This window comes from Bubalus bubalis, chromosome 21 (genome assembly GCF_019923935.1).
Source record: "Bubalus bubalis isolate 160015118507 breed Murrah chromosome 21, NDDB_SH_1, whole genome shotgun sequence".
In the NCBI taxonomy this organism is placed as follows: Eukaryota; Metazoa; Chordata; class Mammalia; order Artiodactyla; family Bovidae; genus Bubalus; species Bubalus bubalis.
In genome coordinates this window covers 50,143,215-50,171,130 of record NC_059177.1, presented here as the reverse complement: position 1 = coordinate 50,171,130, position 27,916 = coordinate 50,143,215, and the positions used below count along the sequence as shown (strand labels likewise).

The window sequence follows — 27,916 nt, the reverse complement described above, 5'->3', positions numbered from 1 at the left end:
TGGACAAGAAAAGGTATCAAGATAAGTCGCTGCTCAGAGGGCATTGTCTCCTTGCTCCTCAGTGTTATTTAGACCCTCAAGTTCGATTCTGTTTCTAGCAGAGTTCTCTTCAGGACCTCACCTCATGCTCGCTCAGGGGGCAAGTCGGCTCCTGTCAGGTGAAAGGCCATTCTAAGCAGAAGGTACCCGGGAGTCAGTGGACCAAGCTAAGGTTGTCACAAAGCATTCTGTATAGTTTCATCAGGATTCTTGGCCTCTCCTTCCTTCCTCTCCTTTCCTCTTTCTGCCTCGTTTTGGTTTTGGCCTTTGAGAATACTTAGTTTTACGAGATGTTTGAGCTGTTACATATCCTTGTACCGGAAAGAATGAGTCTAGGTGGTTTGCAAAAGATTTCTATAAAAAGCTTCCCTTTTATGCTGGGGGGAATGACATATGAGCAGCCCTCCACATGCACAGGTCTGCATCCGTAGACAGAGGGCCAGCTCTGCTACACCATTTGTGCCAGACTGCAGCATCCTTGGATTGTAGTATCTGTGGAGTTCCAGAACCAGTCACCAATGGTTATCAAGAGATGACTGTACATCTGTGTTAAGCCTGTTATTTTTTTCCTCCTGATTTATTATTTCTGCAGATCCATTTGATTGTTGTTATTGAAATTCTTTGTAGAGTACCAGTTAGCAGCCATCTTTGTCTTAGACACAGCGCCTAAAGTAATCATAGGTGCTTTAAGCACATTAAGAATACCTTGAGCAGGCCAGTTTGGAGGACCGGCAACACTATCAGGATCTTTGTGACAGTTTCTCTAAAAATTCCTATGGTGCCATTGCCTGTGAATTTCTTTAGACACTAGCTTATGCACTTTTTCATTAGAAGCCACCTCGGTGGTGTGGCAAGTGTTAAGAGTTAGCTGACACTCTGGAAGTTTAAAAACAAAGAAAAGCAAGATGGTGAAAAGAAAACCTGCTGTTTGGTCCCATGTATATTGCTAACTAGCTCTATAATTCTGAATAGGCTGCTCTGTATCTCAGTCATACTTTCCCATGTGGAAATAGATTTTATATATCCCCTATTTGCAAGGATCGATCAAGATGACATTCGTGAAGAATGCCTTTGTAAACTATAATTGCTTTGTGAATAAAGATTACTATCTCTGATAGTACCAGTTTTCAACCACCAGTAACCTGATTCTCCCATCCTGTGCTTGGAAGAAGGATAAATCTACAAAGAGGGCTTGCTGATTTTTCAGTGTAAGTTGTATTCACAAGGCTCACATACTTTCCCCCTGCCTTTGATCCTGCCTGTCTCTCTCCGTTCTTGAATGGGATGACTTGTTATGTCACACAGCAGCCGTATTCTCAGTACAAAGTAGAACTGTGACTGTGCTTGGGGGAGATCTTCAACAAAGACGCAGAGCTGCTGCCAGAAATGTTCTTTCATTTCCATTTTCTCCTATACCTCCTAGTACCTTAAGAATCCTTGGGTTTGGTTATAAATCAGCTAAAACTTAAGGTAGAGTCTCAATTCTCTGACCTAGGTTCTTTTCACAGGTCACAAAATGGAGTTATCAAGTTTCCAAAAGCAGCAGATGAAAAGGGAAATGGAACTGTGCATATTGAATTTAGCAGCCCTCAGGCACAGACTATGGTACTCTCCAGTGTCCCTGAGGTGGAGAGCAAGGACTCGGTTTGCAGTTCAAAAGTTTGATTGTCTCTCAGTCCTTGCAGCTTCACATTAAGATATACTTAGGAACGCATCTGTATGACTTTGTCAAGTGAGGGCTTTCAGCTTAGGAGGATTCAAGTAGGTTTTAATCTAATTTAAGCCTAATCTCCAATGACTGAGAAAGGGCGTGGGTATCTTTGGTTTTACTTTCAAATATATGGTGGTACATCTTTAGAAGCCAGATGTGGTTAATCAGACTTGCAGTCTTCATGGGGTTGCTTCAGGAGCCTTAATAAACAACCCACTAATTCCAATGATAAATAAAATTTCTAGTGTGTGAATGAAGATGGTAGGTATTAGACAATGAAATATGGACAACCAAACAATGATGAAATCATCCTACCCAGCTCCCCACAGGTTGTTTCCCTAGGAGACACTGGCAGATCTTGACTATGAAACCTGAAGAAAAGACTTGACAGGCCTGGGGGGAGTACAGCATATGTCACGCCTGTGTTTGGTATATCTGAGCAGCTGATGTATGATAGCAACTGGGGAATCAGATCATAAGTCAACCATTTGAGTTTGTTTTGTGTCTGTTTATTCTTACTCAAACAGTTGGCTGTTTTTCAACAGTGATGGCTTTCACAACCATTTTGTATTCCTTAGCAGTGGTCTCTGGTAGCCTTATATCTAGCCATGTGCAGGTGGAAAAGAAAGGGCCATCTTAGTTGTAGATAAAGGACCCTGAGAAATAAGAGATGGTGCATGGGGAATTCCCTGGTGGTCCAGTGGTTAGAACTCTGTGCTTCCATTCCAGTGGGCACAGGTTTAATCCCTGGCTGGGGAACTAGGATCCTATAAGCTCTGCAGTGCAGGAAAAAAAAAAAAAAAAATCATACATGGCCTTTTTAACATGAGTTGAAGATGATCTCCAATTGATCCTCTATGAGTACTCCTAGCAGGGGAAGTTCCCTACCCTTGGCAGAAAGTCCTCAGAGGCTCCTGGAACATCCATCCATATTTGTTATCTGAGAAGTAGAATGTGCTCCTTGCCTTAGGAATTCCTGAATCTACTGATGCCTCCAAGTGGTGAAATCAGAGTTTGCAACTGACTGCGATTCACAGTAGTGCCTTGTTCTGATGGCACTGTTCACTGTTCAAATAGCATCCCACATATTTTATGGACGGGTATACAGATGTGCACTATGACAGCAGAACCTTCCTCCAGAGCTACTGTGTGCTGAGCACTCCAGTCTTCCAGGCATAGTTGGATGCATTCAAGTCTTTTTTTTTTCATTCCATAAATGCTTATAAAGTTCCTTTTCTGTACTAAGCAGTGGGCTGACTACTGATAATAAAAGACCAGCAAGATTTAGCTTGGTTGATCAGATATGGTCCAGCAATTGAAAACTAACACTAAAGGCTGTCATAAAAATATAGGTTCTGACAGGCAGTGACCCTGCCCTTATGAAAGCTTAAGTCTTTCAATAAATTGAAATGGGGTATGAAATATTAACCCCTGACAAGCAAGTGAGAAATACACTTATTAAGCCTAACTATATCCCATGCTAAGCACTTGCAGTGAATTAATCCATCTTCATAACCACCTTATAAGGTATACATACTGTTAGTCCTACTTTACAAATAGAGGAAACTGAAGCTCAGAGAAGTTAAGGACCTTGCTGAAGGTCATGGAGTGGAGGCAGGATACAAATTTAGGGAACTTGACTGAGAGTCCATACTCTTAAATGACTTAAATGACATACTGCCTCTGGATGGAAGGATACCATCTTGACCAACCTCCTATATGATAGGGCTTGGCAGAGTGATAATCCCCTGACCCTCCCTGTCTGCACAGCTGTCTCTCTTTCCTATATTGGCTTCTTGGGCAGCTTACCTAACCCTCAGAGTGAGCAGGAGTTGCCAAATGTAGCCTATAGCCACTTACCTACAGCCCTAGAAGTTAATCTGACTCTGCCTTTGAGGAGCTAGGTAACCTTGCCTCTCTGAGCATGTTTCCTCACCTGTGAAGTGGAGAGAATGATCATGGGATCATTTAGGGGTTAAAGAAGATAACAACACACTTAATCTTTGGCTCTGAGTAAGCACTTCAAGTTGGTTAGCAAATTTTTGTTATCATCATCCTCTGGTCTTAAGAGCAAACCACAAAACAGTTTCTCAGAGACCAGGTTCTAAGACCTAGGTAGGCGGGCAGGTTTTTGGTTTTTTTTTTTTTTTTTTTTTTGGTTTTGACAAGACAATAATTTTATTCTGTGTATTTCTCTTGACTCTTTTGGTGTGAAAAGCAGAGAGGTAAAGCATTATTTGACAGATGTATGGATTCAAGCAAGAAACTGAGGTCCAATTGCAAAGAAATGCCTTGTATAACTCAGAGCCCTGTCTGAGGAGACACAGAGGACCCTAGAGGGCGGAGAATGAACACAGCGCAGGGGCTAGTTCCAGAGTCGCATCCTCGGTTAGTTCACTTGCAAGTGTGGGTGAGGGTCCCTTGTCATTAGGCAGAGATTTTTCCCCCCTCTGCTCTAACACCTATCTGCTGTCTAGTGTTTATTATTAAACAAAATTTATTTCATTTTTCTTGGTGTGAAAGAATTCGTGTCTTGTCCAAAATGCAGAGGCAAAGGAGCTCTGTAACTGCAGGCTTGTTGAACCCCTTTTCCCCACCTGTTCCTGTGCCAGACTTTCCCAAAGTGTTCACTTGCCAACGGTTGCTCTCACTTCTCACGGCCAGCTCACTCCGAAGGCTCCAAGCCCGGTGACGCTGCCGCCGCCGCCGCCACCACCAGCAGCCACTCAGTTTCCTGCTCTAAGGATGTGACCTGCCGTGAAGCTTTCACAGTCCTCTTTCCTTCCTGTCTTCAGTGTTGTATCTCTTTCTTTTGGTGCTTTTGCCACGCAGCAGTATTGCCAAAAAAAAAAAAAAAGTTTTCAGGCACCAAAGTGAAGAGCCCTTACTACCTTACCACAGGGATTTGAGTTAGCTATGGCAAAGAAGGAGATTGAGAGGGCTCCTGTGCCTCTGTGCTGAGAAGGAAGGAGTTTGCTTCTTGATAGTGTGTTAGCTCCCTAGCCAGGTGGGGGACTTGCTGGGATTATATGACCTTTGGAGGATAGACCGGGCCTAACCTGCCCAAAGACAGCGCCCCCCAACCCACAGGAGCCAAGGCTGAAGACTGATCTCACCTTCTCCCACTCCCTTCCCTAAGCTTAAGCTTGCTCTGCCAGCAGACACTGCCCCAAGACTGTGGCTTATAACAGCCATTTCCTTTTGTCCATGAATAAGCTCACTCTTTGTAAAATGTTTCAGCTTGGGGGACTGGAAAGGCTCTCTTGTGCCTTCCTGTCTCTTCATTTCTCCAAGGGTTAATGTTGATGGCTCTGTCTTTGTCTTCACAGGGAACTCTAATGATCCATGACAAAGAGGTCACGCTCGAGTATGTACCAAGCCTGGATTTTTGGTACTGCAAATGGGTGAGTGCCCAGAATTCCTCTCTTTAGAAGTAAGGATCCAGCGTCATAGTTCCTCCATGTTTCCAGGAATGCTGCCTGGTGTATTATACATTGCCAAGGGCAAAGTTCTTTCTTGGTTCACTTCAAATGAACTGAAGGTCAGGGCAAAGTCATCCCAGCTACTGCCTGTGGCCATAGAGGATTCAAGGCCTGTAGATGGAGACCTTTTCCCAGGGACATATGCCATGTTTTTGTTGGTTTTGAACTGAGGGAAACACAGTCCCTTGATTTAAAGCCTACCCTCAGTTTCCTTTCCTGGGAGTGGTTAAAGAGGATTTACTAATATTTCGAAAACTCTATATACAGAGGCTGGATCTATGAGAGGTATACATTTTTTTTGGATATTCAGGGGTTTCCAAGGATATAGAACTTCAGGTAACATAGTATTTGTCCTCTGTTTAACTTCATATTCTTCTTGAATGGTATATTTAAAGATTTTAGGCTGTACTCTTTTTAGATGTCCAGTTTGATTGCAAATGAGTGTGAACATACATTTTATCATTTTTCATTGCGCTATTAGTTTCAAAAGTAAGTTTGAAAAGTCTATACAGTTTCTGAACCAAGATTCACTAAAAGTATTGTACAACTTGATAAAATTAAGTAATGGCTTTAGCTTGACATTTTGAAATACAATTTGAATAGATACAGTTGTCATTAACCAAAGCATTCATAGTTCATGGATATCTACCATAAGCTGTCAATTTAGAAAGACATTTAATTATTTTTTAAATGGTGATGAACTAAACATAACATTAGTTTGCTGTTTTAACCATTTTAAAGCATGTAATTCAGTAGCCTTCAGTACTTTCACAGTGAAGTGCAATCACCAACACTAATCCAAAAACTTTTTCTTCACCCTGAAGGAAACCCCATATCTATTAAACAGTCATTCCCCATTCCCCTTTCATTGAGTTTCTGGAAACCACTATTCTGTTTGTATCTTTGTGAGTGTGCCTATTCTGAACATTGCACGTAAGTAGAACCATGTAGTATGTGACTTTTGTCTGCCTTCTTTCACATACCATGTTTTCAGGGTTCATCTGTGTTAGAGCGTGTATCAGTATTTCATTTATCTTTATGGCTGAATAATAAATGGATATGCCATGTTTTGTTTATTCATCAGGCAGTGGACATTTGCATTGTTTCCATTTCTTGGCTATTGACAATAAGAATACCATGAATATTCAGGTTTAAGTTTTTGTTTGAAAACCTATTTTCAGTTCTTTTGGTTTTATGCCCAAGAGTAGAATTGTTGGGTCATATCGTACTTTCGTGTTTTAACTCTTTCAGGAGCTACTAAACTTTTTTCCACAGAAAGTAACTGCACAGTTTACATTCGCATCAACAGTGTCCTAAGGGTTCCAGTTTTTCCACATCCTTGCCAACATTTGTTATTTTCTTGCCCCCCAAAGCCCCCCACCCCCGCTTTTTTTCTGGTAGTAGCCGTCAAACTATTTAACAACCACTAGTGGATGTGATCCACACAGTCGAAGGCTTTGCATAGTCAATAAAGCAGAAATAGATGTTTTTCTGGAACTCTCTTGCTTTTTCCATGATCCAGCGGATGTTGGCAATTTGATCTCTGGTTCCTCTCTGCCTTTTCGAAAACCAGCTTGAACATATGGAAATTCATGGTTCACGTATTGCTGAAGCCTGGCTTGGAGAATTTTGAGCATTACTTTACTAGCGTGAGAGATGAGTGCAATTGTGCGGTAGTTTGAGCATTCTTTGGCATTGCCTTTCTTAGGGATTGGAATGAAAATGGACCTTTTCCAGTCCTGTGGCCACTGCTGAGTTTTCCAAATTTGCTGGCATATTGAATATAGCACTTTCACAGCATCATCTTTCAGGATTTGGAATAGCTCAACTGGAATTCCATCACCTCCACTAGCTTTGTTCATAGTGATGCTTTCTAAGGCCTACTTGACTTCACATTCCAGGATGTCTGGCTCTAGGTCAGTGATCACACCATCGTGATTATCTGGGTCGTGAAGATCTTTTTTTACAGTTCTTCTGTGTATTCTTGCCATCTCTTCTTAATATCTTCTGCTTCTTTTAGGTACATACCATTTCTGTCCTTTATTGAGCCCATCTTTGCATGAAATATTCCCTTGGTATTTCTAATTTTCTTGAAGAGATCTTCCTCTATTTCTTTGCATTGATCGCTGAAGAAGGCTTTCTTATCTCTTCTTGCTATTCTTTGGAACTCTGCATTCAGATGCTTATATCTTTCCTTTTTGCCTTCGCTTTTCGCTTCTCTTCTTTTCACAGCTATTTGTAAGGCCTCCCCAGACAGCCATTTTGCTTTTTTGCATTTCTTTTCTATGGGGATGGTCTTGAACCCTGTCTCCTGTACAATGTCACGAACCTCTGTCCCTAGTTCATCAGGCTAGTTCAGACTAAATCTATCAGATCTAGTCCCTCAAATCTATTTTTCACTTCCAGTGTATAATCATAAGGGATTTTATTTAGGTCATACCTGAATGGTCTAGTGCTCTTGATGAAAGTGAAAGAGGAGAGTGAAAAAGTTGGCTTAAAGCTCAACATTCAGAAAACGAAGATCATGGCATCTGGTCCCCTCACTTCATGGCAAATAGACGGGGAAACAGTGGAAACAGTGTCAGACTTTATTTTTTTGGGCTCCAAAATCACTACAGATGGTGATTGCAGCCACAAAATTAAAAGACGCTTACTCCTTGGAAGGAAAGTTATGACCAACCTAGATAGCATATTCAAAAGCAGAGACATTACTTTGCCAACAAAGGTCCATCTAGTCAAGGCTATGGTTTTTCCAGTGATCATGTATGGATGTGAGAGTTGGACTGTGAAGAAAGCTGAGCGCCGAAGAATTGATGCTTTTGAACTGTGGTGTTGGAGAAGACTCTTCAGAGTCCCTTGGACTGCCAGGAGATCCAACCAGTCCATCCTAAAGGAGATCAGTCCTGGGTGTTCATTGGAAGGACTGATGCCGAAGCTGAAACTCCAATACTTTGGCCACCTGATGCGAAGAGTTGACTCATTGGAAAAGACTCTAATGCTGGGAGGGATTGGGGGCAGGAGGAGAAGGGGATGACAGAGGATGAGATGGCTAGATGGCATCACTGACTTGATGGACATGAGTTTGGGTGAACTCCGGGAGTTGGTGATGGACAGGGAGGCCTGGCATGCTGCAATGCATGGGGTCGCAAAGAATCAGACACAACTGAGCGACTGAACTGAAGAGAGTGGGTGTGAAATAGTATTTCATCTTCATGATTGTGATGCTGATTTGCAGTTCCCTAATGATTAGTGATGTTGAGCATCTTTTCTTGTGTTTGTTGCCACTTGTGTATCTTTTTTGGAAAAATGCGTATTCAGGTCTTCTGCTCATTTTTATGTAGGTTGTTTGTCTTTAAGTTGTAAGAGTTCTTCTTGGCAATTCCCTGGTGGTCCAGTGGTTAGGACTCAGCACTTTCACTGTGGTGACCCAAATTCAGCCCCTGGTCAGGGAACTTAGGAGCCATAAACTGTGCAGTGTGGGCCCTGCCCCCGCCAAAAAAAGGTTGTAAGAGTTCTTTATATATTCTGGATGTTAATCCTTTATCAAGTATGGTGGTTTAGGTCACTAAGTTGTGCCTAACTCTTGTGACCCCATTGACTATAGCCCACCAGGCTCCTCTGTCCTTGGGATTCTCCAGGCAAGAATAATGGAGTGGGTTGCCATTTCCTTCTCCAGGGGATCTTCCCCACCCAGGAATTGAACCCGGGTCAGATAGGGGATTTGCAAATATTTTCTACCATTCTGTGTGTTGTTACTGTGTGTTACTTTCTTGATAGTATCTTTTGATATACAGAGTTTTAATTTTGATAAAATCCATTTCATCTATTTTTTTTTCTTCTGTTTCTTGCCCTTTGGTATCATGAAAGTATTGCTTAAATCCAAGTCTTGAAGACGTATCCTTATGTTTTCTTCTAAGAATTTGATAGTTTTGGCTTTTAAATATATTTGGACCTTTGATCTATTTTGAGTTAATTTTTGTTCAGGATATGAGGTAAGGGTCCATCTTCTTTGGAATGTGGATATTCGGTTTTCCATGAACCATTTATTGAATTAACTGTTATTTCCCCATTGAATAGTTCTGGTGCTCTTGTTGGAAATAATTTGCCCATAGATGTCTAGATTTAGTTATATAGACTCTCAGTTTTATTCTGTTGTCTGTTCTCATGCCAGTACCACTTGTTTTGATTATTGCAGCTCTGTAGTAAGTTTTGGCAGTTGCAAAGTGTGAGTCCTTCAGTTTTGTTCTTTTTCATTGTCTTGGCTACTCAGTGTCTCTTTACACTTTCCTATAAATTTGAAGATCATCTTTTCCATTTCTGCAAAAAAGGCCATTAGAATTTTGAGAACATTTTGCGTTTATGTAGTGATTGTCTCTACATCTTGGAATTATGAGTGATTTTCCCCCATCTCTTTCCACTATGAGCTATAATGCACATGTATTGTTTATTTTATAATCAGAGCTGGAGGGAACTAGCATTAAAGAGAAATTTTAGAACTCTGTTTTCTGTTAACCAGCAAAAAAAAAATATGTTGGTATCTGATGTCAGAATTATACAACTGTTACCAAGGATGTTGCTTGAAAGAGCAGAATGGCTTGGTTAGATTGTTCCCTAAAATATCAGGCCACTCCTTTAGCTATTTCAGGGGTATTTTGTAATTTCTGTGCTTCTCTGGAAGGGTTGAACTGCCGGTCCTGCATATAGGATCTTTGGCCTGATGTGAAATGCACTGACTTCTAAAAAAAAATTCATAGCAGTAGTAGTCATAATAGCCAGGAAGTGGAAACAGCCTTAATGCCCATCAGCCGACAAATGGATAAACTAAATGTAGTATAACCATACAATGGAATACTATTTGGCAATAAAAAGGAATGAAATACTGATCAGTGCTGTAGCATGAATGAACTTAAAAATACTATGCCAGACACAAAAGATCAATTCTGTGGGGCTGAAGGTAAGAATGGAAGATGACTGCACTAGGTTTTTCTTTGGGGGATGAAGAAAATGTTCTGAAGTTAAATTTTGGTGATGATCTTACTATAGATGTACTAGAAATCCTTGAATTGAACACTTAAAACTGATCAGTTTTATGGTGTCTTAACTATAGCTACCTAGGTTAGGATCATAACTCCCCCACTTAAAGCTCTGCTGTGCAGTCTTCCCACGGTATCTATAGGGGGTAGATTCCCCTATATTTTGGTATCAAAATCCACAGATGCTCGAGTCCCTTTTATAAAATGATTTTGTATTTGCATATAACCTAGGCACATTCCCTCATATATTTTAAATCATCTCTAGATTACGTATAGTAGATAAATCAGTGTAAATGCTCTGTAACACTTTTAACGTCCTCAGAACAGCTAGCAGAGGTGCTACCTCTGGATCTTCCTCTTCCTTCCTTGCCCTTTTTAAAATCAATGTTTGAGAAAGGAATTGATCACTGAATTCTTCTCAGTTCCAGCCAAGCCTGAATCGGGCCATCATAACCAGTTCAGGATCAGATTTTTGGGTGCAGGCTGAGTAGTCACAGCTTTAGGACAGAATCTCCTATAAACCACTTAATAGTCCAGTTTCCTTAGTTAAGTTTACTTCCGGGAGAAATCTTTGTCCAGAGCAAAGGCATTTGGGCTGCTCAAAGATCCAGCTAGATACTCTGTTAGAGGCAGCTCTCAGACAGCAGCCCACCAGATTCTGTGCCAGCTCTGATGAGTAGAGGATATCAGAATGGTTAGGTTTTACAGGAATCTGGGATATGGCTTATTTCTTTCATTTTTGGCAGTTGTCAACTGTGTTAGATATATATATAAGGTTAAAATATATATGTATATATTTTTGGTCAAATTGAATTATTTACTTTCCCCATGCAGTGTAAAGCCAGCACTGGTGGACACCGATCTTCATGTTCATTCTGCAAGTGCCCAAGGGAAGGTGAGTGGTGGTAGAGGCGAAGGTGGTAGTTATTATTTTGTACACTGAACATGACAAATTTCCTGCTTTCCTTGGCTTTAAAGACTGATCACCACTAAATACAAGTTCATCTGTAAAACTCGTAAAAGTGCAATGTGATAACTAACTTTGTGTGACCTGTTAGTAAATAGTTTTGGGTCTCAGAGTTCTGCCAAGGGCAGGAGATGGATTATGGGCTACTTAGCTTGGGCAGCTGACCAGAGGTCAGCAGTGTTGTTACTTAGACTATTGTTATAGTTTAAGGATACTAGGTTGAGGGACAGTCTGCATGGCATTCATCCATGTGACCCCTCCACTCCCACTTCTTTGAAGTTATTGGGGACAATTTGCTATTGTTATTGCTTTCTCATTTACGTTATAAACATTTGAGGGTCTTAACACAAACACATCCTTAAAGTAACAGTAAAAGTATAAACAAGACAAAATCAGGATTGAGGGTATGTGTTATTTTTATAGTGATAAACCTACCAGCTTCTCAGTGACTTGATTTTAAAGTTAATTTCTCCTGAGAACCTCTAGGTAAACAGCCTTAAGAGTCTGTCAAAGGCATCTATAACAGTAGTCCTATAACGATGACTGTTATGTGCCTCTTGCTGATATTATCCTGTAAGGAAAGCTAGTACCTGACAGTAAAATACAGTTCAGTGCTGGGATCCTGGTAGTCTTCTAAAAGATTTGTTTGTTCCAAGGTTAGACTTTAGTGTGCCTCCAAGGAATTTTTTAGCTCGCTTTTGGCCTGTAGTGGAGATTCTGCTCTCAAGTGAGGGCTATGAAGCAGGTGTTCTGAAAATCTTTGCGGGGAGGCTGTATATGCTCTAGAGACCAAACTGGCACGTGGGAAGGTGAGTAAATAACTTTCCTATAGACAGTTGGGAGATTTTTAGCTTGCTATATTAACTCCAGTTATGCAAAATTGTGTTTTCCCTCCAGAAAGTCATTTTTTTCAGTCTGTTCTAACAAATGAATAAATGGGTTATAGAAACCCTTGAGCACCATACCACTAAGATGGTTGAAACAGCTTTAAGCTAGAAACATACATGGCAGGCATTCACTAGTCGCCTGTCACCACTGTTAAGTAATCTCTACACTGCTCCCACAGAATGTCTCTTTGAGCCACATGACTTCCCTTAAGAATGAATTAACTGTTTTAAAAAAAAAAAATGCCCCCAATTAACTGGACACATTATCCTGATATAGAAAGAGATTTGAAATGAATCATTTATATTTTGAAGGATGTTTACCTGTTATAGTTATTGGCATGTAAATGAGCCTTGTACAGATAGGTCTCTTCTTACTTTCGCAGGAGACTAGGGTGTCTAGTCTTACAGAATTTGAGCAGCTATTTTAGTACCGTAACACTGGAAAAAGAAAGACTCCTAGGCATAACACATTTGACGTAAATGTTTCTAGCAAACTCCTAGAAAGACCATATGTTTAATAATTTTGTCCTCAAATCTGTTCTTATCAGTGGTTATAATAGTAAAGTCCAGGGTCTCATGAAAGATTTAAATGTTGGGGAAGTGATAAAAAACTCACTCATAAGATTAAATTTTTTAAATAGTTTCTTCTGTAAACTATTCTATTTACTGTCTTGTTAGCCTTTCTGCTTAAAGTTTGTCAGAGGACTTTTTGGTAGGTTTGTTTTTTTCTTTTTACTTTTAAAAATATTCCAGGGAATTCTCTGGTGGACCAGCAGCTAAGACTCGGCACTTTTACTGTCATGGTCCAGGTTCAGTCCCTGGGTAGGGAACTAAGATCCTGCAAGCCATATAGCTTGCAGGATATAAGCCAGTTCCCTGGCAGTATAGTGGTTAAGACTCTGAGCTTCCACTGCCAGGGGCACAGGTTCAATCCCTGGTCAGGGAAATAAGATCCCACATGTTGCTCACTGTGGCCAAAAAAAAACAAAAATAAAAACATTCTAGTGCGAGTATTTGTTGGCAAGTAAGGAGGAACCATAAGAGTAGTGTTTGGGGGATTAAAACCTGTTGGAGATTCTCTTTCTATTTCTGTTCATCTAATGACAGAAGCCAAGCAAGAATTAGTAACCTACCCTCAGCCTCAGAAAACATCCATACCAGCACTATCAGAAAAACAAGCCAGCCAACCCTCAAGGTCAGCTGATAAGGAATCTGAACCCAAGAAGAGGGAAGAAGGACAAGAACCACGCTTGGGACATCAAAAGAGAGAATCAGAAAGGTATCTGCCTCCTCGAAGGGAAGGGCTCACCTTCCGAAGAGACCGAGAGAAGGAGCCATGGTCTGGGGAGACACGCCAGGATGGGGAAAGCAAAAGTAAGTGGTTTGTCAGGGCATATACCAGTCTGTGACCACCATGCTTGGGGCATAGATGACTTGTACTGTGACTTCCTACACCCTAGTAAAACAGCTCAACCTGATTGTAGACGCTATTGTTTTTTGCAGGCCTCGCTGACAAAATCTATATCCTCCAACTAGCAAGTTGCTATTCAAATGCAGCAAGGCATAACTTTAGATTTCTAAGTATTGTGAAGAAAAGTGTGAAGTATTTGACTAGCATTCTGTTATAGAATCACCCTTGGTAAAGCAGGGTAACGTCTGCAGTATAAAAAAAAAAATACACTCAAACTCTGAAGACTTCAAAATTGTAAACCTTTCTCTCTTTGCTTTCTCCTCTCCCATTTGTGCTTGGTTTGTTCAGCAATTATGCTAAAACGCATCTATCGTTCCACTCCACCTGAGGTGATAGTGGAAGTGCTGGAGCCCTATGTCCGCCTTACTACTGCCAACATCCGTATCATCAAGAACAGAACAGGGCACATGGGCCACACCTATGGCTTTATTGACCTGGACTCCCACGCAGTGAGTTGCAGTTGTCCATCACCCCCGTCCCCCAGGCCCCTCACCCTACCCTTTCACCCCAGGATGGCCTAGGAACAACTGACTATGGAAACCTCAAGAAAGTTTGAAGGACTTGATCCTTAAAATTGTCATGTGCCACTTGGTACCATAACCCCTGTTATTGTTTCCTTTGGCTCATTCAAGTGAAGTGACTGCCCTAGAAAGTTGGAACTTTACAGGTCCATCTCTTGTCTGGTGGCATTTCAGTTTCCAGTTAAAATAAAGTGACAACTTAGTCACTTGGAAAATCTGAGTACTGAACCTTGTCAAGATTTTGTTGAATTTTCTAATTAAATCATTTTGACCAATCACAGTTTTATGTTTGATGGTAACAGAACATTTGCCCTTTTTCCTCAAAGTGTTGCTTTAATAGATTCTTGTGCCTTGAATTTCTAGTTGTGGGATCCTTTTCCATGTAAGTAATGTGAAGGTAGCAATGAAAATTATATTTTGCACTCAAAAAATCACAAGAGACTTCGTAAACTGGATCTGATGCAGTGACAGTTGCAGACTAAAAGAAGAGGATTTGAACTTTTGAAATTGATACTAAGAACTGATGGCTACACTGACCATTATTCTGATCAACGCTTCATTAAGGGTTGCTTATTTTTGCCAGTGTGCTCTTAGTATTATAATTATGACCAGAACATAATGTTTAATAAAGTTGTGGGTTTGTTTTTTTTTTTGAGAGAAGGAAAATCCATGTTCAGTTTTCTTTCATAGGACATGTCCTTTTCTCTCTTTGGGTTCAGATGAGTCTTTGTTTCCCCAGGAAGCTCTTCGAGTAGTGAAGATCTTGCAGAACCTTGATCCACCATTTAGCATTGCTGGGAAAATGGTAGCTGTAAACCTGGCCACTGGAAAACGAAGGTAAAGCAGAGGGATAGGGCTCCTTTGTGTTACCCCACTCAGATGTTTGGGAGGCAGCTCTTACCTCTGACTGGAGATACAGATGGTAAAGCATGCTTTCCCAGTGTGAGTTGCTTCAGATTCACATGTATATTTTCTTTTTCTATAGCTTGCCTTGTTCTTTCTCTAGATTTTTTTTTTTTTTTTTTCCTTTTAAATAGTAGTACTGAGTACTTATTTTTTTCCCCTTGGGCCCCAGGTGATGGTACAACCTTGTATGTGCAAAAAAAATTGCAATATATCCTTGCTCCCTGGAATCCTACGAAAATGCTGTCTTGACTTTGTTCATACCCCCATAGTGCTGGGAAATCTTATTCTTCTTTACTCCTTCATTTATCTTGACCCAGAAGTGGTAACTGGGAAGTGGCAGCATCAGAGAGGCAGGCTTACAGGGAGGGGGCAGCTCTGTTCTGGTACCCTCAACTCAATTGCTGTTTTCCTCCAGCAGATAGTTATTCAGGAGTCTCTGCATCGCCAGACCTGCTGCTATCTGGGTTGATTCCTTTCCGTGCCACAGGGGGAATAGAGTTTCTCAGCAGATCTGTTAGGGTTGGGCACCCCTCAAGTGGCTTTCGGTAGCAGGCTCAAGACATGTTGTGTTGTTTGTTGCAGAAATGATTCTGGGGACCATTCTGACCACATGCACTACTATCAGGTAGGCTTCAGCAGTTGGGGGGTGCTTTGTTAAGATCCTCAAGTGACTGAAAAAGTGATCTTCACTTCTCTCTAATGGGTGATTGTTAAGGTAAATGGCTATCCGAAGTTCCATAATTTTAACTTGTTTTTCTGTGATAGGGTAAAAAATATTTCCGAGATAGGCGGGGAGGTGGCAGAAATTCAGACTGGTCTTCCGATGTAAATCGACAAGGACAACAGTGTGAGTAACCTTTGTCTTATCTCTATTGTTCTTTCTGGTTTGATTGCCCATTAATTGAAATCTTGATGGTCACAAAGTTGGAAAGAGACAAAGGGTGCTCACTCAGAGAGCTCCATCTACAGGTTTTCGGTTGCCCAGCCTCCTTTTAGATTTCTTGATGAGTCCCCAGCAAGGGCTTCTTTGGACAGGGGCTAACACTGGCTCTGGTTTTATTCCCTCTAGCTTCATCTGACTGCTACATATATGATTCTGCTACTGGCTACTATTATGATCCCTTGGCAGGAACTTATTATGACCCCAATACACAGGTGAGTTTGGGGCTTTGTTATTTTGTAAATCATTCTTTTATATTTATTTATTTGTTTAAAGATTTATTTATTTATTTTTGGATGTGCTGGGTCTTCATTGCTGCCTGGGCTTTTCTCTAGTTGTGGTGAGTGGGGACTACACTTCGTTGCAGCGAGTGGGCTTCTCATTGCAGTGGCTTCTCTTGTTGCCAAGCGTAGGCTCTAGGCATGGGGCTTCAGCAGTTGCAGCTCACAGGCCGTAGATCATGGGCTTAGTAGTTGTGGCGCATGGATTTAGTTGCTCCGCAGCATGTGGGATCTTCCAAAGCCAAGAATTGAACCTTTGTCCCCTGCATTGGCAGGCAGATTCTTAACTACTGTACCATAAGGGAAGTCCTTATTTTGGTGTGTATATTTTGTTTTTTTGAAATGTCCAGGTTTTATATTGAGTTATAATTATGTAGGTGGATTTTAAAGATGGTAATCTTCATGTTAACTGTTGTGTATATAGAAAAATCAATGCCTTGTGACATTACAGGTGAGAACAGCGCCGCTCTTGGAAAAAATGGACAGTGAATGGTCTGGCTACGTCTTGACCCCTGGAGTGGGTTTTTAGGTTGTTTGATATGTTCTCCTCTTAGGCAAGAGGGAGAAAGCTGTTTCTTTCCCTCAGAAGAGAACTGTGCTCCTTAGACCTGGAATTTCTGGGAAAGTGAAATGTTCTATAGACTTAACTGTTTTGCAGCAAGAAGTCTATGTACCCCAGGATCCTGGGTCCCCTGAGGAAGAAGATATCAAGGAGAAGAAACCCAGCAGTCAAGGAAAGTCAAGTAGCAAGAAGGAAACGTCTAAAAGAGACAGCAAGGAGAAAAAAGACCGAGGAGTCACGAGGGTAAGAGGACTTGTGAATCCTGCTTCCTTTTCGCCACAGTACACACTGCTGCTAAGTTGCTTCAGTCGTGTCCGACTCTGTGCAACCCCATAGACGGCAGCCCACCAGGCTCCGCCATCCCTGGGATTCTCCAGGCAAAAAGACTGGAGTGGGTTGCCATTTCCTTCTCCAGTGCATGAAAGTGAAAAGTGAAAGTGAAGTCGCTCAGTCATGTCCAACTCCCAGCGACCCCATGGACTGCAGCCCACCAGGCTCCTCTGCCCATGAGATTTTCCAGGCAAGAGTACTGGAGTGGGGTGCCATTGCCTTCTCCACAGTACACACTAAATGTTGTACTCCACAGTACTCGACTAGTGTGTACTCCACAGCACACACTATACATTATCTCCTTCAGCCTTTACTACAATTCTATCTTGAAAAATATATGCAGTACACACTAAATGTATATATTTTTCAAGATAGAATTGTAGTAAAGGCTGAAGGAGATAATGTATATAAATGCACCATCTGGTACCTGACGTAGAGTAATCACTCAATATATACTAAATGGGATGTGTTTAAACCTTTTTTTATTTTGGAATCACTATAGTAATATCACAGATATTTCAAAAATTAAGAGGTTTGGAAAATCAGATTCATTTCAACAGGTGAACTCTAAACCCAGCTTTTATGGGTATCATATAAAAATTACCTGGGATTTGATCAGTTTCAGGAAAATGCCAGTGAGGGGACAGCTCCCGCAGAAGATGTGTTTAAGAAGCCTCTGCCTCCCACTGTGAAGAAGGAAGAGAGTCCTCCACCAGTAAGGCTAAGCTGATGTGCTGAGCTAGGGCTGGGGCTGATTGCGAATGGGAAAGAAAGTTCAAAAGTTGATGACTCACTTCGGTATTGGTCCTGTAGTTCTCTGTGTCTCACAGACAAGGACTCCTTTTGACTGTAAACATGAGGTACATTTTCCTGTCTGTTAGTAGGAGTGTTCCTTGAGACTCAGAGGCCCTTATCTGTCCTTTTTCTCTCTAACTTGTGCTGTTCCTACCAGACCAGAGAATGCCAGTCATTTTTAAGTTAGAATCTTGATTTTGTTAATTCTTCTCTTCTAAATGACCAAGGAAACATGTTTTCCTGGCCCTAATGTTTTCTACTTTTTGATGCTGCATGAAAACATCTTAAATGTCAGGTGCATGCATATGTCATTTTTATCGTTTGCCTGCCAGAGCGAACAAAGCTAACACTGGTACCCATTTTTTAGATGCCTTAAAAGTAATAGTCTTAAGGTAATCAAAAGTTATTTTGATGCTAGGCCAATGATCATGTGTCATTATTTAACATTTTATATAAACTCATGATAAATACTTTTTGCTGCTCTACATTGTTGATTCAGTTCACTGTAGTATCTGTCCTAACCGTGCCTTTGTCTTTACCTTATTCAGGAGCTGGATCTATTTACCTGGGTGTTTATCCTTTAGTTAGTTTTAGTCCATCTCCTAAATCTCTCTTGCTATAGGGGTTTCTGTGGCCTGGATGAAAGTTGTCTTTTCTCCATGGGTTACAATGACTCTGCTCTTTAGAAGTAACTTGTAATTTTTAGACTCTTTCTTTGAGGGCTATGTGAGTTTCCATTTCTCTTCCTTTTCATCACTCTTCTATTCCTAGCATCACTTCTAAAGGAACCTTTCTGGCTTATGTCAGTGGACAAGGAGGAAAATCAAGCTCAAGCCATGTTGCTTCCATCTGGAAGATGAACAGTGTGGTCAATGGGCCTGTTTTGAACCCAGTTCATTATCCAAACCAAAAGAGAAGAAATGAGATGCCCATATCAGAATATCTAGAAAACAGGCCCCAAATACAGGTTGCTGCTACTGCTAAGTCACTTCAGTCGTGTCCGACTCTGTGCGACCCCATAGACGGCAGCCCACCAGGCTCCCTTGTCCCTAGGATTCTCCAGGCAAAAACACTGGAGTGGGTTGCCATATCCTTCTCCAATGCATGAAAGTGAAAAGTGAAAGTGAAGTTGCTCAGTCATGTCAGACTCTTAGCGACCCCATGGACTGCAGCCTACCAGGCTCCTCTGTCCATGGGGTTTTCCAGGCAAGAGTACTGGAGTGGGGTGCCATTGCCTTCTCCAAAATACAGGTTGAGGTTGTGTTAATCCCTGGCCTTCTCCTTCCAGCCTAAGGTGGTAAACCCTCTGATTGGCCTCCTGGGTGAATATGGAGGAGACAGTGACTATGAGGAGGAAGAGGAGGAGGAGCAGACCCCTCCTCCACAGCCCCGCACAGCACAGCCCCCACAGCGGGAGGAGCTGACCAAGAAGGAGAATGAAGAAGACAAACTCACTGACTGGAATAAACTGGCTTGCCTGCTCTGCAGAAGGCAGTTTCCCAATAAAGAAGTTTTAATCAAACACCAGCAGCTTTCAGATCTGCACAAGGTATTAGGGACTGGGCCCTGGCCTTCTGAACTTTGACTGTCATCGTTGAGCATTACAGTAAATAAAGAAGCTTATACTGTCCTTCTCACCCTGTCTCTTCCCCAACTCCTCTAATTAAATCAGTCTAATTCAAAAATGAGTTGTTTTTCCACGTTTTTGTTCATGAGTCGCACTGCATTAAGATTGTGCCCAGCTTCAGAAAACTTCAGTGTATAGACACAAGGCAAGCAGTATGTCTGGGGTTGAGGCACCAAGAATGGAGGCTGTGCTGAAGTCAGGAGGAGCAGGGGTCATGGAAAAGGACACTCACTTGCTGGGTTTCTCATCTTAGCTCTACTGTTACCCTCACAGTTGGTCTTCAGATAAGGCCCTTTACTTCTCTGATACTTGGTGGCTTTACCTGGTTCCATCTAGCTCTGACAGGGTGCAGTTTTCTCGAAAGGTGAGTCACATTCTGCCATATCTTCATGTAGACACCTAAAGTTTCTTATATATTCCAGAGGGCATTGTGTAGTGAAGCCACACATGAGGAGTACGGGACTCTCAGAGCAATCTGTTGTTTTGTGTCCTTGGAGTTCCTTTGCATGTTTCTCTCTGGGTGTGGAAGGAGTAACTAGAGTCAGGATGGCTGGTGATGGTGGCGGTAGGCAGAGCGTGTGGGTATTTGGTTTTCATCAGTGTTGTCTTCAGAGTCCCCTCTCCCATATTTACCTTGGATAAAGAGATAGAAACCAGGTGTGTGTCTTCTACATTTCAGGGAGAAGTAGGATAAAATTCTGCCTTGTGCCACAACATGGAACTAATCTGTGTGTCAGAACATGGGTTCCCATTGGTGAGGTTAACGCAAGATTTAGGGGTTGCTGATTCTGTAGTACAGTGATCACTTAGGAGAGCTGGCCAGTGAAAGGAGCCACAGTCCTAACACAGCTATCAGAAAAGGCCTAGACTCATTGCTCGGACCACTCTTTTTGTAGACCTACACTCAAAGAACTCCTTCTCTTCTCAGCAAAACCTGGAAATCCACCGGAAGATAAAACAGTCTGAGCAGGAGTTAGCCTATCTGGAGAGGAGAGAACGGGAGGTAAGATTTGGTGGCATGTTAGTCCCTTGACCCCAGCTCTTTTAGTTTTCTGGTGTAACATATGCAGGCTGTGCTGAAGATAAAGAACGAAGAAGCCCCAAAAGATGGTGTGTACATTTCTCAAAACTCATCAAACTACATTAAAGTGGTTGCATTTTTTAATTTATAAATTGTACTTTAATAAAATTGGTTCCTTCAAAAGTAATGTTAGGGTCTCTGGGTAGGTCAAATAACACTCCTCTTTCTTGCCCAGCTTTTAAAACCTATGAAAAAATGTTGGCTTGGGCTGCTGAAATAGTATCTTTTACGGTTAAAAGCCAAGTTGGAGGAAGTACCTTAGTCTGTGAGCCAAATGGACTTGCTATTTAGACCACACAATTAGGCGCACTCACTTAGGCAGCTACAGGCTTTACCGGCCTATGACGAGGCTTATGTGATTGTTAGGAATCCATCTGTGGAGGCTATCTTTTCCTCAGAAGAGGGGAAGATAACCTGTTCTTCCCAAATTTACCAGTTAAGAGAAGCCACTACTTTCTCACGAATGTTTAAAGTGAGAGATTCCAGGAGTTACCAGTTGAATTCCCTTCTCGTTATAGGAAATACCCAGAATAAAGTGAAACTTTCCCACTCCCCCATCCCCTCATATGGAAATCTCAGATCTTTTCTTCTCCTTACGAACAGGGAAGGTTTAAAGAAAGAGGAAATGATCGAAGGGAAAAGCTCCAGTCTTTGGATTCTCCAGAAAGGAAACGCATTAAATACTCCAGGGAAACTGACAGGTAAACTAGAAACTCTTTACTCAGCCTACACCTTTCTCCGATTTGCTGCCTTTTTCTGATCTCAGAGAGTGAGGTTATCGGGAGCAGGTTCTGTCTGAACTCTTTGAGCATGAGGTTCACCCCAGCCTTTTGACCACCTGTCTTAACACAGGCAGTATATATGTTTGCATGAAAGAATCATTGGCTGCTTAGCTGCTCAAAACCAGGGCTGGAGTGGCTGTGGTTGGGAACCCTTTCTCTTCTCATCAGTAATGCTGTATCTCTTTATTAACCTGATAAGAATGTCACACTCTTGGACTTTTTCTCCAGGGAACCTTCATTCTCACGTGTATGTGTGTTAGTCGCTCAGTCATGTCTGACTCTTTGCAACCCCATGGACTATAGCTGGCCACGTTCCTCTGTCTATGGAATTATCTGGACAAGAATACTGGAATGGGTTGCCACATAAGTGTTGAATAAGTGGTTGGTTGGTAATATATAATCTGTAGCTTCCTGGCTTGTTTATGGTCAGAGAGCTCCCAAGTTTTGAGTCCAGAGTTAGAAAATTTTCTGATAGCCCACTGTGTACAGATACTGCACCAAGTGCAAGGAATATTCAGGGGTAAAGATAAATATTATTTTTGGCTGTCTGAACACAGACTAAGGAAGGCTTCGGTAATATTTTGTCTCATAGGGCAGACACAGAAATCCAGTGAGGAAGGGGAGGGCATTTTAGTTGCAGGGAACTGCATGTTTCATGGATGAAAGAGAGCGAGGTTGTGATACATTTGAGAAGTTGTACATAGCCTGATGGGCTGAATACTGGGAAAATGTGGTTGAGTGACAAGGAGATGAGGCTGGCTCAGTCCCATTCATGAAGTTCATGCTCTTTGAACACCTTGCTAAGATTTTGTCTTAGGGCAATAGGAGGTTATGAAACGATTTTAAGTAAGGTGTTGATCTAGTGAAATCTGGGCAAGTCTCTTCATTGGTAAATGAAAGAACTAGTAGCCAGGACAGAATGTGCTTCTGGGGGAAAGGTCATGATTTAGCATGATGTTCATGGCTGTTCATAGTCTGGCTCAAGCAGCCTTTGGTCAGCTCCTACCGCTTCTCTTGTGGACAAGTTGCATTCTTTCACTTCTCTGTGCTTGTGTCCTCCTTTCCTCCCATGCTTTTTCTAGCTCACAAGCTCATCATTCATTGAGAACCAGTTCAGGTATACCCTTTTGTTAGAATTCCTCATTTGTGATGATACCCCTTCAGGTTTGTGATTTTTTATTTCCATAATAGATATGTACTGCTGCCACATCCGTGGCTGAGCTCTTCAATGTGCTATAAGCATCTGTTAACATATTATCCTTCTCACATCCTTCCCCATGAACAGGGTCAGGTCTTAGTCTCTGTATCCCCAGGACAAAGCTGGTTTCGTAGAGAGCAGGCACTGAAAGATACTGTTTAATACTCTTTTTTTTTTTTAACTGTTTAATAAGAGGAGGCATGTCTGAATCAAGAGGACAGAGGTTTTTATTGGGCTCATAAGCATATCACTGGTGTCTTAGTATGTATGCTTCTTTTGCAGCGATCGTAAGCCTGTTGGTAAAGAAGGCATCGACAATAGCAGCAAAGGAGGCTATGTCCAACAGGCCACAGGCTGGAGGAAGGGGGCAGGCCTCGGATATGGCCATCCAGGATTGGGTTCGGCGGAGGAGGTGAAATGGTTTCCATCTTGTTAGGGGTGTCATGAACCTGGCATATACCTGGCTTCCTCTCATTCTGTGGCCCACAGCTATGTCCCAGCCTATTAGATGGGCTTTCTCCACCACTGGCAAAGAACTTGAGAGCTGAGAAGACTGTCAGTCTTTATTCCTAGGTTATAGCTAGGCATGCTAGGCTCTTTGCAGTTTGATTGGCAATGGGAAGCAGAGAGAAAAGTTGGAATGGGGCTCATTTTACTGTTACAAAGAGTAAGACATGGGGCAGCGTGGGAATCAGGCCGTTTGAGAGTGAAGAATAATTTGGTGAAAAGAACCAGGGAACCAGCAATAAAAGGTATAAAGGCATCTCAAAGAGGAATTGTCATCAGAGGTTTTTGATGGCTAAAATTTGAGGAGCATGATGTTAGTCCTGGTTCTCATGAAGGGTCTCACCCCTCATGTTTCAGGAAAAGAAGATAGAAAAGGTGATACAAAGGAACAGTGCCCATTTTGTGTTGTCTTAGTCCTCATCTGAAAATGCCAAGTATAAGAGGTTGGCTTCTCATATTTCTGGTGTTGAATCCTGAAGTCATGGTGTCACCATCCTTCTTATTCATCTTGAGTGTTTATTAATTAAGCATTCTGTAAAAATTCTCCTGTATCTTCCTCTCCTTACTAGTCCAGAAATGTTAAAACCAGCTCTGAAGCTAATTAATTTACAGAGCCCACTTCAATGTTTGTCTTTGTTCTACAGACTGAAAGTCGGATGAGGGGTCCCAATGTGGGAGCTCCAGGAAGAACCAGCAAGAGACAGTCCAATGAGACTTACCGAGATGCTGTGCGAAGAGTCATGTTTGCTCGGTATAAAGAACTCGATTAAAGAGTGGAGACAAGTCCCGTAGGACACAACCTCCTTCTTGTTTTGTTTGTCCGTCTCTCTTTTTGTTTTGTTACTGTTCTTGCTGCTAGAACTTTTTTAAATAAACTTTTTTTCAATGTGATTTTTTTTTTTGTGGGGGGCGGTGGTTAAATTTTTCTTCCAGAGATGGGTAGGGGTTGGGGCTAATGGTAGGAGGGGGAGAATCCCTTGATGTGGGCCCATTTGAGGTGATGCTGAAATGGCAGCAAGGGTTTTAGTGAGCCCTGGAACACTGCCTACTGTCAGTGTGAGAGGACTGGTTGCAGGGACCTTTGAACACTGGCTTGTATGAATACTGTCAGATCTAATCTAATTAGTGAAAACAGCATCTCATTATTGTAACTGCTAAGGCTGAACCTATTTCCATATGTGGGTTTATTACTCATTAGACCTTTAGAAGTGCTCTTCTGACTTTGTTGGTGGTCAGGGGAGGCAGTGTTGTGACACCTCTTTTCTGAGTGTCTGCTGGGTGTTCAGTGCTTCACACATTGTGATCACCACAGCAAGCGGGCATAATAGGAATTATTATGCCAACATAATAGGAATTATGCCACTTCTCTGCAGCCACTGCCCCAGCTTCTCCTTCCCTCCATGGCTAGGATTCTCCAAAGAAGTGTCTGCCCTCTTTCAAATCTTTCTTTATTGCCCACCATATCACTCATACCATTTCACAGAATTTGCTTCCAAAGGAAAGGGTTTTTTAAAAAATTCTTTGTAGTTAAAAGGACTACTATATCTTGCGAACCTATTAAAACTTAAAAATAATTTCTCAAGGGAGCATAGGGTACTAAGAATTGTACTTTTCAGGTATCTCAGGGGAAGAATGTTTCTTAGGAAGAGAACTGCATGTTTGAAGGAACATCTTGATTGTATACGGTAGGGGTTTGTAAACTCTGTAAAGAGCCAGAGAGTCAGTATTTTAGTCTTTATATTATAAGTCATAGGATTTCTGTTGCAACTAACTCAGCTCTACTATAGTAAGAAAGCAGCCACAGGCAATACATATACAAGTGATTTTGGCTGTGGTCCAATAAAACTTTATTTACAAAAACAGTCACAAGCCAGAATTGGCCCAGGGCTTGTGGTTTTTGCCAATCTTTGGTCAAACGACAGTCTCCATGCCTAAGGAAGGACCAAGGAGGGTTCTATAAAAACGAAACAAAAAACTGAGTAGGGGTATTGGCATTTTTGGACAGGATGAGCAGTGAGGGGTGGGAGAGGTAAGATGGAGGAGTATACCAAGGAATAAACATTTCTAGCAACAGTAAATGTGAATTTAAATAGTTTGCTATGCTATGTCCAAGAATAACCCCTCTTAATCTTTTGACCCCTTTGAAAAGGAAGACTAACAGGAGTACATTGGCTTCAGGATCAAGAGCCTTGATCAAAAGTCTTCTGGGCCTTGCTACCACTAGGGCAGCATTTTAGAAGAAGGGCCATTTGAATCTTTCAGCCCTAGACAGATGTACTCCAAGAGCCCTTCTGGTCTAACTGATGGTCACAAGTGCATCTGTGGTATATCTCATTACTCTCTGTCCAACCTTCGTTGAGTAGGTCAAAACACTTTTTTGGAAGCTGGTCCAAGCTTTTCCTGAACTAGTGACTAAGTTTTCCTTCTAACTTGGTGTCATCCTGTTGGATGCTACATATAGATACATACATACATATGAAAATGTAGAAAAATCTATGTGTGTAGGCAGTACTATGGTCTGAATGCTTGTGTTCCCCACCACCACCACTATGACCTAAACACCAAAGGTGATAGTATTGCTAGGTGAAGACTTTGGCAGGTAATAAGGTCACGAAGGTGGAGGTATCAGCTGTCGTAATGGGATTAGTGCTCTTATAAAAGAAATTCCACAGAAGTCACCATGTGAAGATACAAGAATTTTGCAGCCTGGAAGAGGGCTCTCACCCAAACATGCTGGAACTTTGATCCTGGACTTCCCAGCGTCCACAACTGTAAGAAAAAATTTTTTGTTGTTTACAACTTAACCATTCTGCAGCATTTTGTTATAGCAGCTGGAACAAAAGGTAGATAATAGATAGGGAAGCAGGTAGGGAGGTAGGTAGATAGGAAGATAGAGCCAGGAGAAGAGAGAGAGAAAAGTTATCCATTCTGAAATCCAGTGATTTCTACCTTTCCATCTATTCTCATGGGGTGTTTGGGGTTTTTTTCTTCTTTTAAATATGGAACGCTTCACAGATTTGTGTGTCATCCTTGCACAAGGGCCATGCTAATCTTCTTTATCGTCCCAATTTTAGTATATGTGCTGCCAAAGTGAGGTATGTTTTTAATTATTCCAAGAGTTTCCAGTGTCAGTCACTTAATGTCCTTGAAGGATAAGCCTTAGTTAAAACGTGTTTTTCTGGGAAAAAGATTTCCTGGTATAATCTGAAGCTTCTGGTTTGAAATCTCTTTTGCCATCCTTCTACTGAATTCTTGAAAGATTTCTTCTTACCCCAAAAGAGAAGAGTATAAGTTTGGTTTTCCATAATTAATACCTTCCTTTGCATTGTTATGGTCTAGTTTTTCAATCTGTATATGTGACCTTAAAAATCAGTTCCCTTAAACTGTATCTATAAAGAATGCCAGTGGGCAAGTTATATCAATTGGATACAAAGGTATACCACCATTTGACTGATGAGTCAGGATCCAAATCTCTCTCGAATTGCTGAAGCATCTCTGCTGCTTCTGCAAATGTTGCACTTTTAATTTTGGTAGTGGATTCATTTGTTCACTCAACGAATATTTATTAGTGGTATACAATGTGCCTGGCAGCAGCAGAGGCACTGGGGGATATAGTAGTGAACTAAATGGAGAAAAGTCCCCGCCCTTCTGGAGTTTACATTCTAGTGGATGAAGGCATGGACTCAAACCAAATTTTCTAATTCAAATCCCAGTTCCACCACTATAGTGTGGAACCCATAGTGTGACCTTTTAGTGTGACCTACTGTTTCTAAAACAAGGACAGTGATAATGGTTTTGACTAGGAGAACAGCATTTGGGGCAGCTGTTTAAATAGAGTCAACAGAATTTGCTGATAGATTGAGTGCAAGGAAAAAAAAGTCATGGATGGCTCCCAGGCTGTGTTAATTTGGGGATGTCTTCCCAGTGGCTCAGTGGTAAAGAATCCACCTGCAATGCAGGAGACACAGGTAGGCATGGGTTCGATCCCTGGGTCAGGAAGATCCCCTGGAGAAAGAGATGGCAACCCACTCCAGTATTGTCTGGAAAATCCCATGGACAGAGGAGCCTAGCAGGCTACATACAGTTCTTGGGGTTGCAAAGAGTCACACGACTGAACATAGCATACACATTAGACAGCCAATTAGTAACTATTAAATTGTTGTTCAATTGCTCAGTTGTCTGGACTGCAGCATGCCAGGCTTCCCGGGCCTTCACTATGTCCCAGAGTTTGCTCAAAAGTCATGTCTATTGAGTCGATGGTGCCGTTCAACTGTTCTATTAACCCTGGAAAGTAACTTTCCCGTGTCCTTGCCTTAGACTAAAGATTATCAATAAGATAATATTCTGAAGACTGCCTTCAAGAATCCTCTTAATTACCACAAACGTCGATTTTTCTTACTTGCAAAATGGGTTTAATAGTCATCCCAAAGAGGTTATGAAGATGGAAATAGATATTTGTGAAGCATGCAGCCCAGTAATAAAATCTAGTATTCAATAATGCAAAAGGTGATCAACCTACGTTCCTTCTCCTAAAGTAAGATTAAATGTGATGGTTTACATCGCGTCAGTGAAAACAAACTGCACTAAGGCCCATGTAGCAAAGGCAAATAATTACTATGCTTAATAAAGATAAGAGGTCTAATCCGGATCTGGAAAAGGCAGACAAGGCCGAGATTTTGAAGAAAGGGAAATACGTAGGAAATTGACACAGGCTGTAGTTAAGTGACATGCTGCCCTAGCGACCACAGTTCCCAGCAGCCCTCGCGCAGCCAGACACCTTCGCGGATTGGCCGCCT

The 27,916-nt window shown here is 41.7% G+C and overlaps 1 protein-coding gene and 1 pseudogene across 5 annotated transcripts in view; one reads left to right on the top strand and one right to left on the bottom strand.

Annotated features, from left to right (window-relative positions):
* RBM6 (RNA binding motif protein 6) overlaps positions 1–24,011 on the top strand; it is an 89,278-nt gene extending 65,267 nt beyond the window's left edge. For 3 of the 5 annotated variants that reach the window (XM_044933582.2, XM_044933583.2, XM_044933586.2), the window contains 15 exons: positions 5,080–5,154; positions 11,100–11,160; positions 13,227–13,493; positions 13,879–14,039; positions 14,851–14,948; positions 15,600–15,642; positions 15,783–15,864; positions 16,087–16,172; positions 16,897–17,043; positions 17,750–17,845; positions 19,214–19,474; positions 20,481–20,555; positions 21,237–21,334; positions 22,896–23,025; positions 23,765–24,011. In XM_044933582.2, coding sequence (XP_044789517.2) covers positions 5,080–5,154; positions 11,100–11,160; positions 13,227–13,493; positions 13,879–14,039; positions 14,851–14,948; positions 15,600–15,642; positions 15,783–15,864; positions 16,087–16,172; positions 16,897–17,043; positions 17,750–17,845; positions 19,214–19,474; positions 20,481–20,555; positions 21,237–21,334; positions 22,896–23,025; positions 23,765–23,890 — 1,806 coding nt within the window. In that variant the 3' untranslated portion in view covers positions 23,891–24,011. Of the gene's footprint in view, positions 1–3,971; positions 4,139–5,079; positions 5,155–11,099; positions 11,161–13,226; positions 13,494–13,878; positions 14,040–14,850; positions 14,949–15,599; positions 15,643–15,782; positions 15,865–16,086; positions 16,173–16,896; positions 17,044–17,749; positions 17,846–19,213; positions 19,475–20,480; positions 20,556–21,236; positions 21,335–22,895; positions 23,026–23,764 lie in introns of all 5 variants that reach the window. The other 2 variants (XM_044933585.2, XM_044933584.2) reach the window with 2 other exon arrangements.
* Positions 24,012–26,113: 2,102 nt separating this feature from the next.
* Positions 26,114–26,214, bottom strand: LOC112581303 (annotated as a pseudogene).
* Positions 26,215–27,916: the final 1,702 nt, after the last annotated feature.